We start from the raw sequence: 11,589 nt of genomic DNA on the forward strand, positions 1-11,589 counted from the left end.
CCCAGTAGAAACTGCCTGTGAACTCATAACCATTCTGTTTCCACAGCAACAAACAGTAGTTGCACACAATGTGTTGCATTCACAGGAATATTGACCGACGCTCACCCTTTGCCCGAGTAACAGCCATTGGTCTCACATACAGAGTCCACGAGCAATTGCATTTTGCCGAAACCCCACACTCTATATGTGCATCCCGTACTGTTCCCCAAACAACAGGTTGCAAACGTAAACGCACCCTGTTTCTCCAGCAGCAGAAGCTAAGAGGGAGTTGGAGGTGAACAGGATTTGAAAGAGAGAGAATGGAGGAGGTACAGGGAGAGCAAGACGAAGAGACAGTGAATGAGAATGGGGGAGGGAGATACAGTGAACAGCAATTACAAAATAGGAGGTGCAGTGAGTACAAATGAGAGAAATTGTGAGAATGGGAGAAAGATATGAATGGAGGGGAACAGAGAGAAAGTTGAATTCTGCTGAGGCCAGGACGGGGTGTTTAACACAGCGGTGAAAGCAAGGACAGAATGACTTAAACAGAATTCATGTGTCCCATCCTGTTCCATCCCCTTCTCGGATGACAAGGACATGGGTTAGAATCTCCAGCTCAGCTTCTTCAAAGCAAAGACAAACTCTACTGATTGACACTTTTTAATGAACGTTTTAATCAGTTACTAGTTGGAAGTTATGGATACAGTCAGGTGAGAGCAGTGCCTTGCCTGGCTGGCTCCTGAGTTGAGAGAAACGCTGAGATATACCCCTGTAATCACCTGCCAGAGGATAAGGATGGACAAACCAGTACCGTCCTCCGTCTATTACCATATTGACAAGCTGCTTAACTGCTGAAACATTGAATTGAAATATGAAAATCCTGAATTGATTGATTAATGAGTGAATTGGATTGATTTATGAATTTGAATAAAGGGATACATCAGCACATTCTTCAACTGCTGTCTGAACTTTTTCTGGGTCACAGCATATATCGCTGTGTTTGTGCAGCAACTGAGGAGCTGCAGCATGAAGCCTAATTCCTGCACAAATGGATAGACAAACACAGACCTATACCCTAAATACCACATCCGGTTCCATATAGAATACACCATCAGCATTGACCATAACAAGATGAAATTGCCCGAGATCACAAACAGCAAAATTATGGATCTTTGTCGATTTCGCATTTCTGTGTCACACTGACCGTCCCCATTTGTGTGAGCACGCAGTCTCTTGCGGGCTCTGCTGGTCACTAAAATGTGTCTGACGGTGAAAATATTGAGTAGTACAATCAGGAGAAATGGAAGAGCCGGGTTTAGGACGTGATGAAGGAACTCGATTGCAGTCCAGACACGAGAGGATTGAACACTGCTTTTTATGTGACAAAACCAGGGGATGTTATCCAGATTATATGTCCCTGCCAGCATGAAATACCAGAAAATGTTCTTTAAGCAGCTCAGCACAGTCACTGTTCCAAGAACCACAGCCGCTGTTTTCTCACTGCAGTATTTACTTTTCAGGTTCTGGCAACAAATGGCTACAAACCGATCAAAGGTGAAAGTGACTGTGAACCAGACAGAACAGTCAGTTGCTGCATAAAGCAGGACGGCGTGGATATTACACACATGTATGTACCACAGGAAAGTAAACTCTTCCCAATAAATAATGGGAATGTGTCTCAATATCAGATCGAGGATAATGACCAGTAGATCCGCGACTGCCATGGCCCCCAGGTAACGACTGACACAGGGAGACAATCCACAATCTTTATGAAGCAGGATGAAGATTCTCACTCTGGTAACTGTAAGGAAGGTAAACAAAGAAAATATGCATCATCCTGGAGGTAAAGTTGTCAGTTTATTGTGGACAGAGTCAGATTTCAAATGGCTCACTGTATTTAAAGATCTATTGAAATTATTGGAGCTGTAATAACACAGCGCAATGTCTGAATTACTTTAGAAATGTGAGGTAAATATAAGAATTCCTCCTTTTCCAAACATGGAGACGAACATTCATAACAACATTCATAAAGTTTCTAAGACACTGTCACACACTCTATCACTTGTAAGTAAACAAAGGTTACTTCTTTACATTTCCTGACAGGAAAAGTGAAAATCGTTCTTCACGGTTCTGAACGGTTCAACCAGTTCCTTACAGACAAACGGAGGTTGGAAATTCCTGTCTTTCAGTCTAAGTTGTGGTGGTCATTCTATCCTGAAGAAACGTAAACACAGACAAAAAAGTTCACCCCATTAACTGCCTGAATGTACTTCGAAACAATGTGTCCTTCTCCCTGCAACGTGATGTCTTTCTTGAGAATCATGACTTTTGGTCAATTCACTGACTTTTGGCCAGTGACTAATACCATCAGTTGAAGAACGCTCCATAGATTGTTCCACTCCTTTTTCCGTCCAACTGTTCTACTCTCTCTTTGAGATTTCCAGAACCCCTTGGTTCTGGAAAAAACAACTGACATTTTCCTCCGATGATCAGTTCACAAGTCAGGGCACCAGACTGCATGGCTACTTCATAGAGCGTCTACGTTCTACCCGCAAAAGTGAACCAGAGCTTCCAGCTGTCTTACACTTGCACACACGAACCTATTCCCTGTCCATCATCTTTCTCAGGCTCAGTTCAGTGCTTCAGCGAAGCTCACCATCATTTGGAAAAGAACACCTCATATTCTGCTAAGAGAATTTGCAACACTCTGGACTCAATATCAAGTTCAAGTTCACAAATAAGACTAACTGAAAGACAGGTGTTAGAGGGGTCCACTTGGCTCGGGGCGGAGCTGAATGCGAGAGAGCAGAGAGCAATCTAGAAAGATATGTGAAATAAAATCTTACCTCGTGTATTTGTGTTCATTCCATATGCGTAGCACACTGTTTGCAAAACAATTGCGCCTCAGTTTCCATTTTACTCTTTCCACTCTAACCTTAAACTTATGCCCACTCAACCTCGGTTCGTAATGCTGTGAAAATGATGAGTGAATTCAGTCTATCCATGCCCCTCATGACCTGATACACTTCTATGAGGACCTCACACAGTCTCCAACAAAATATGGAAAAATGTCCGAGTTTATCCAAACTCTGTCCTCGTTGAGTTCTGGCAATATCATTGCAAATTTCTTCTGCACTCTTTCCAGTTTAATAACATCCTTTCGACAGCAAGGTTGCCCAAACTGAACACTTATACTCCGAGTCCGCCTCATTAACGTCTTTTTTTAGCTCTAACATAATTGTGCAACTTCTGTACTCAGTGCCCTGATCGATAAAGGCCAGTGTACCAAAGGCCGTCCTCACTGCCCGACCGATCTGTGACTCCACTTTAAGAGAACTGTGAACCTGAACTCCATGGTCCCACTATCCTGGTACACTCCTTCAGGTCCGAACATTGACCATAAAAGTCCTACCTTTATTTGAGGTGCCAAAACACAACACCTCACACTTATCTACATGAAACTCCATTTTGCATTACTCGGCCCACTTCCCCAGCTGATCAAGATCCTGCTGTAATTTCTGATAACATTCCAAACTTTCTATGGTATGATCTACTTGAGTTTCATCAGCAATTTAGAATCATGCTTTGTACATCCTCATTCAATCATGGATGTCGATAAGAAACTTGAATGTGTGACATGAGAATGCGGTAGGAATAGGTACCAAACAGCAATCAGAAACTCGAAATAAATCATCCTTGATCAGTTTGACAGAACATATCATGTCGAGTCACACAGGAAGCAGTATAGGGTGTTCAGCTGTTTGGAATCCGTATCAATGATTTAGCATAAATGCACTGTAACTATGTTAGGCGATGACGTTAAGGTAAACATACAATTACATCATTCAGAGAAGGTGCAAGGTGTCCAAATGAATACTTGGAGGTGGAAACAACAGGTGAAGTTTGGAACATCGAATATAACATGACATATCCCATGTCATTTTATTTTCATGACGAATGTGAGGCAGTATGTGAGTGAAAGGGAGAGAGATGGCAGCATTCGTGATACAGTGTGAACTGGAAGATTCACTCTTCCCCGTTCAGACTTCCGAAGTTTTGCTAAATCTGATGGACTGCTCTGTCATGTTCTCAGTTGTCCCATTTCTCTCAGTGGCAAATGATGAGCAGGGGGGTGTTTCAAGCCCCGTATTAAGGACATGATGTCAATCTGAAAGGCCATTTTTTCCTTGCACATGAAGGGAATTGCTGACTGCTTCTAAATGAAGAGGCTCTGGCTGTTTTTCGGACTGTGGGTATTCACCAACACGACGTGCCATGCATGGGCACATTGCAACATTAGATTCTATTAGATTAGATTAGATTAGATTAGATTAGATTAGATTAGATTAGATTCTCGACAGTGTGGAAACATGCCCTTCGTCCCAACAAGTCCACACTGACCCCCTCCCCCCCGCCCCTCCAAGAGTCACCCACCTAGACCCATTTCCCTCTGACTGATGCACCTAACACTGTGGACAATTTAGCATGGCCACTTGACGTGACCTGCACATCTTTGGACTGTGGGAGCAAACCGGAGCTGGAATCGAACCTGTGATCCTGGTGCTGTGAGACAGCAGTGATAATCACTGAGAGATCCTTCCGTCCTTCTACTTCACCGCGATGACATGTGGATCACGCAGTTCCATGTATATGATCATGAGTACCGCTATACTGGGAAAACAAGCATACACGGGGTGGCTCCCTGCTGAGAGAGAACGCATTGTATTCCCCCAATCCGCAATATATATCCTCCAACATTGAAGTAAGCATCATGGGAGATGATTGATATGTTACCCATACCTGCCATGCAATTTCCGGATATTCGACGCTGAATGAAACTGTGAATCTCGCACGATCCTACCCCTGGTGTGAAGCTGCAAGTCGTGTTGCAGGAGGTGACACCGCTCTGTGACTAGCTCCTTGATAAATCAGGGTTCCCTGACACACTGCTCCTGGGTTAAGCATAGGTTGGAAAGGTGTTCTTGGAAATCCTTGGATGGATACATCAAATTACTTCCCTATCTCACCCACACTCCAAAACACATGCACGCACGCACACACACACACGCACACACCTGTGGTCATTGCATTTTCAGATTTCGGTAGGGCGTTCACCAGGGTTCGTCATGGTAGACTGTTAAGTACAGTTACATTGCATGGAATACAGCGATAAAAAGATATTTGGATACAAAATTAGATTGTAGGTAGTAGTCAGAGAGTGTCGTGAAGGCCTACGTTTTGTGACCAGTGGTGCGCCAGAATAATTCGTTTAATGTTCATCTTTTGTGATTTATATGAATAAGTCGGAAAAGAATATAGGAAGTCGATCATTAGTGAGTTTGCAAATGACACCATAAGTGATGGTTTAAGGGACAGAGATGATCGTTATCTCCGAGTTCGATGAGTCCTTAAGTAACTGGGTCGTTGGGCCAAGGAGTACCAGATTCAGATTAACTTTGATAAATGTCAGTTCCTGTATTTTGGTCTGACAAATCAAGGCTGGACTCATGTACACAATCAAGAGAGTTTTGCCGAACCAAGAGACCTTGTAGTACAAGTTCAGAAACCGTTGAGAATGGCTGACTGCTTCTGAATGAAGAGGCTATGGCTACTTTTAGGGCTGTGCGTATTGACCAACACGGCGTGCCATGCATGGGCACATCGCAACATTAGATTAGATTAGATTAGATTAGATTAGATTAGATTAGATTAGATTAGATTAGATTAGATTAGATTAGATTAGATTAGATTAGATTAGATTCTCTGTTTGAAATCAGTCGCATAGGCAGACAGGATAGTGAAGAAGGTGTTCTTTTCGATTGCCCTTTTTTGGTCACTGCACTGAGTCTTGGAGTAGGGAAATCATGTAGTGGCCATGCAAGGCATTGGTTAGCGCCCTTTTGGATTACAGAATTTATTTCTCATCTCCCTCCTATTGGAAAAATGGCGCGAAACATGAAATGGTGCCAATAAGATTCACAAGCATGTTCCGAGTGTTCGAGAATTTGTGCTGTAGGGACTGGCTGAATATGTTGGGGCTGCTTTCCCTGGAGCGTCGGAGGCTGAGTAATAACCTGAAATAAGCTAAGCCAATCATGCGGGGCATGGATACACCTGATAGTCAATGTTCTTTTCCAAGATTGGGCGAGCCCAAAACTAGAAGGCAAAGGTTTAAGGTGATAAGGGAAGCATGCGAGATGAATGTAAGATCAAATGTTTCAGGCAGAGGATGGTGCGTGTACAACATGAGCTGCTAGAGCAAGAGCAGGAGGCTGGTACAAGTGCAATATTCAAAAGACATCTGGATGAGTAGTTGAATACTAAGTGTTTAGAGCGATATGGTCCACATGCTGGCAAATGGGACTAGATTAATGCATAATGTCTAGTCGACTTGGATGAGTTATATCAAAGTAGCTGTTTCGCTGCTGCACATCACTATGACTTTATGACACTGCGTTTTCAAAGTTTCCACCCCCTGCAGACTCGGCTCCATTTGTTGCTCATGTTACAGACCTTGATGATGCACTACAGTACTCATGCTCCATCAAGAGTTGGTGCACGATATCCTCAGGTGTCCCTGAATGTCTGAGACATGTCACAGAACAACATCCAGAAAACCACCTCCAGCAACTCCACTAAATGTTCAATAACAGGAGTCAGTCAAATCCCCTCAGCTGCAAGTTAGATGTTTTGTTCTGTCCGGTAATTCACGATAAGATTCCTCGTGTTACTGAACGCATGGTCAGCTCAGAGCGGCACACATTGGCACTGAGTGCACAGACACAGACAACGTTTCAAAGACGTGAGTCAAACCTGATGAACCCCTTGTCTAACATACAACACCCCAAGGGATACAGCAGAAAGTAAAAAAAAAACAGCCAGAAACGTACCATTTTATTGTTTCTGAGGTTCACAAGGCCGGTACTTGATAATCTAAAGAGCAATATAACAAGGCCGGAAAAGGTACAAAGGGACTGGAAGATTCGTATTAAAAATGGAAACAGATACTTACTTTCCTGAGAACATATGGTAGAAATAGGGAAAAAAGACAAGAAGAGTGCTACTAACTGAAGGATTCAGACCTGAGACGGTCCAAATCACAAGAATGAGAACATTGAATAAAGGCATTGCATGAACTTCGCTCTCTCAACATCTGAATCTGGACCAACCCAGACACAGGAAAGAGGTACAAGACGACAGGGCAATATGGAGTGCTGCACGGACTATGCTAGTTTATTGTTCAGAAAGCTGAACTATCTGCCCGGTATGGCGAGCATTAAAATAAGCCTGTATATTAGTACTACAAGCAGTATATAACAGCATATCATGGGGAAAGTTGCATCCTATGCTGTAAGTGAAACTAAACGTGGTTCCTTTCAACTTATCAGACCAGAAAGGGTGGACTGCAGATGCTGGAGATCAGAGCTGAAAATGTGTTGATGGAAAAGCGCAGCAGGCCAGGCAGCATTCAAGGAGGAGGAGAATGGACGTTTAGGGCATAAGCCCTTCTTCAGGAATGAGGGAAGTGTGCCCAGCAGGCTAAGATAAAAGGTATGGAGGAGGGACTTGGGGGATGGGCGTTGGAAATGCGATAGGTGGAAGGAGGTCAAGGTGAGGGTGATAGGCCGTAGTGGGTTGGGGGCGGAGAGGTCAGGAAGAAGATTGCAGGTTAGGAAGGCGGTGCTGAGTTCGAGGGATTTGACTGAGACAAGGTGAGGGAGGGGAAATGAGGAAACTGAAGAAATCTGAGTTCATCCCTTGTGGTTGGAGGGTTTCTCGGCGGAGGATGAGGCGCTCTTCCTCCAACCGTCGTGTTGCTATGGTCTGGCGATGGAGGAGTCCAAGGAGCTGCATGTCCTTGGTGGAGTGGGAGGGGGAGTTGAAGTGTTGAGCCACGGAGTGGTTGGGTTGGTTGGTCCAGGTGTCCCAGAGGAGTTCTCTGAACCGTTCCAAAAGTAGGCGGCCAGTCTCCCCAATATAGAGGAGGCCACATCGGGTGCAGCGGTTGCAATAGTTGATGTGTGTGTCGGTGAAGATGAATTTGTGGCGAATATGGAAGTATCCCTTGGGGCTTGGAGGGAAGTAAGGGGGGAGGTGTGGGTGCAAGTTTTGCATTTCTTGCGGTTGCAGGGGAAGGTGCCGGGATTGGAGGTTGGGTTGGTGGGGGGTGTGGACCTGACGAGGGAGTCACGGAGGGAGTGGTCTTTTCGGAACGCTGATAGGGGAGGGGAGGGAAATATATTCCTGGTGTTGGGGTCCGTTTGGAGGTGGCAGAACTGACGGCGGATGATCCGCTGGACATGGAAGTTGGTGGGGTGGTAGGTGAGGACCAGTGGGGTTATGTCCTGGTGGCGGTTGGAGGGGCGGGGCTAAAGGGCGGAGGAGCGGTAAGTGGAAGAGATGCGGTGGAGGGCATCGTCGACCACGTCTGGGGAGAAATTGCGGTCCTTGAAGAAGGAGGCCATCTGGGTTGTACGTATTTGTAACTGGTCCTCCTGGGAGCAGATGTGGCGGAGACGAAGGAATTGAGAATATGGGATGGCGTTTTTATGGGAGGCAGGATGGGAGGAGGTGTAGTCTAGGTAGCTGTGGGAGTCGGTCGGTTTATAGTAAATGTCCGTGTTGATTCCGTCGCCCAAGATAGAAATGGAAAGGAGTAGGAAGGGGAGGGAGGAGTCTGAGATGGTCCAGGTGAATTTGAGGTCGGGGTTGAAGGTGTTGGTAAAGTGGATGAACTGTTCAACTTCCTGGTGGGAGCATGAGGCAGCGCCGATACAGTCATTGACATCGCGAAGGACTAGGTGGGGGGCGGTGCCAGTGAAGCTGCGGAAGATGGACTGTTCCACATTTCTTACGAAGAGGCAGGCATAGCTGGGGCCCATGCGGGAGCCCATGGCTGCTCCTTTGGTTTGGAGGAAGTGGGACGATTGGAAAGAGAAGTTGTTCAGGGTGAGAACCAGTTCAGTCAGTCGAAGGAGGGTGTCAGTGGAAGGGTACTAGTTGGTACGGTGGGAAAGGAAGAAGCGGAGAGCTTTGAGTCCTTCGTGATGGACGTGGTCAGGTATTTGATATCCATGGTGAAAATAAGGCGTTGGGGACCGGGGAAGCGAAAATCATGGAGGAGGTGGAGGGCGTGGGTGGTGTCCCGAACGTAGGTGGGGAGTTCTTGGACTAAGGGGGACAGGACCGTGTCGAGGTGTGCAGAGATGAGTTCGGTGGGGCAGGAGCAGGCTGAGACAATGGGTCGGCCGGGGCAGTCAGGTTTGTGGATTTTGGGCAGGCGGTCGAAACGGGCGGTGCGGGGTTGTGGGACTGAGTTTGGAGGCGGTGGATGGGAGATCCCCTGAGGCGGTGAGGTTATGGATGGTCTGGGAGATGATGGTTTGGTGGTGGGAGGTGGGGTCATGGTCAAGGGGGCAGTAGGAGGAGGTGTCCGTGAGCTGGTATAAAGGTCGGTGCGCTAAACTACTCCCTCCCTTGTCTGCTGGTTTGATAGTGAGGTTGGGGTTGGAACGGAGTGAGTGGAGGGCTTGCGAGGGTGAGAAGTTGGAGTGGGTGAGAGTGGTGGAGAAGTTGAGGTGCTTAACGTCTCTGCTCCCAAGAGTACCAGTCCCAAATCCGGACAACCCAGATGGCCTCCTTCTACAAGGACCGCAATTTCTCCCCAGACGTGGTCGACGATGCCCTCCACCGCATCGCTTCCACTTCCCGCTCCTCCGCCCTTGAGCCCCGCCCCTCCAACCGTCACCAGGACAAAACGCCACTGGTACTCACCTACCACCCCACCAACTTCCATGTGCAGCGGATCATCCGCCGTCATTTCCGCCACCTCCAAACGGACCCCACCACCTTTCACAGGAATGATCGTAACAGGGGATTTCTGGTGTCAGTTCGGATGGAGCTTCGAATCAGAATATATTTCTACACATTTGAAGCTGGCAGTGTCAGTTGCAGATTATTCGAATCAATCAGAATATATTTCCCTGCTGAAATTTTAAATAGAGGTTTGGATGAGCCAGTCAGGTATGTTCTGGATGTTTCTGGAAATAAAATAAGGAAATGGTAGGGCATGGTGTCGGAAATCAACTCATGGTCAAAGGCATTACCACAGTTATAGGTATCATTAAAAATAAGGCATATCGTAAAAATAAGGCATTTGGCATAGTTGGCGACAATGTAAGGGACATGAATTAAAGCAATAGTCATGTTATACTGCAGCTTTTTTAAATATTAAGTTTAAAATGCACATTTGGAATATTGTGTACAGTTCTGATCACCACATTTGGAATATTGTGTACAGTTCTGATCACCACATTACCAGAAGGACATGAATGTTTTGGAGAGGGCACATAAAATATTTTTACGTTGTTTGTTGGGGGATTATAAGTTTGTATAAAGTTTGGGCAGGCTGAGTTTCCTTACATTGGAATGCAGGTGATTGAAAGGGGAAACTGATGGAAGTTTATAAAATTGTGAATAGCATGGATAGATTCGAAAATATGGGGCTTTTTCGCAGGATGGCGTGGACATTTACTTGGGGACACAGGTTCAAAATACAGGTATGCGGGGCAATTAAGTTAGATGTGCGTGCCATGTTTTTCCCACAAAAGATGCTATGCCTGGAATGCACTGCCAGAGGAAGTAGGGGAAGCAAGAAAACAAAGATCAGCATTCAAGACGTATCTGGATAAATACATGGATAGGAAGGAAATAGAGTGATACACATCTTGTAATTGAATCAGTTTTAATATGGAAGGACTGTCTTGATCATTATTCTTTGTTCTAATTGTGAATCGCCCGTTTCAATCTCATTTATTGTCCAGAGATGGGATAAAGTCAGAGATAGGAAATGAAACTTGCATGCAAAACACAAGACAGTGAACTATCAGTTCTCAACATTAAATAACAAGGGCAGTGATACAATATACTGTGTTTCACAGGTAGAACTGAGTATGTTAACACAGACAGACCTACGACGGGCACTGCCTGAAGCAAAGATGGAGAGAATGAATGAACACGTTCACTGATGCATATAATAGTGGTTTGCACGGTGAATTTCTGGACTCAGTGTCTAAGCAGGAACAATAACTGTAACAAGGAGTGGAAGCATGAGAAGTACAATCAAACAGTCACACATAGTTTATCAAAACAATATTTGGACAATGAGACTTACGAGGGACACCAACGATAGCCAGGATGGGATAATAAATATATTGAATAATGAATAGTACATATTCGATCCGACGTGATAATGGCAACCAATGATAGTATGTAGAAAGATACCAAATTCTCCACGCTAAACTCCTGTCCATTGCTGAAACATTCCAGTCTATCATTCTCAAATTATCAACCGTTTTTTGATAATTCCAGTTGAATGTTCTCAGATTCTGATCTCTTCTCTAAATTTCTCCGGAGTTGTTGAATCCTATTAGTGCTGTGGGTGTTGTTTCCTCTCATACTATTTGATTAGATATCTACGGAGCTCATTTTTCATTTATAGATATAAAGCCTCCACTGGCTTAATTAGAATCTGTGGAGACTTGCATTAATAACAGTCTCTAAACAAACAGTTTCAGTTAACACCTTCCTTATATCACTTTTCATATC

General features: G+C 45.1%; 1 protein-coding gene across 1 annotated transcript; it reads right to left on the bottom strand.

Moving 5' to 3' along the window:
- Nucleotides 1-860: 860 nt before the first annotated feature.
- Nucleotides 861-11,377, bottom strand: LOC148138124 (putative G protein-coupled receptor 139). The gene is made up of 2 exons (XM_087981844.1): nt 11,156-11,377; nt 861-1,783 (listed from the first exon to the last, which is right to left on the bottom strand). The coding sequence occupies exons 1-2, from the start codon at nt 11,316-11,318 to the stop codon at nt 876-878; spliced, it is 1,071 nt and encodes a 356-aa protein (XP_087837970.1). The 5' UTR covers nt 11,319-11,377; the 3' UTR covers nt 861-875.
- Between the last annotated feature and the right edge of the window lie 212 nt (nt 11,378-11,589).

The sequence above is a fragment of the Chiloscyllium plagiosum genome, unplaced genomic scaffold (genome assembly GCF_037043375.1).
Source record: "Chiloscyllium plagiosum isolate Xiang-an unplaced genomic scaffold, Cpla_swu_hap1 HiC_scaffold_41, whole genome shotgun sequence".
In the NCBI taxonomy this organism is placed as follows: Eukaryota; Metazoa; Chordata; class Chondrichthyes; order Orectolobiformes; family Hemiscylliidae; genus Chiloscyllium; species Chiloscyllium plagiosum.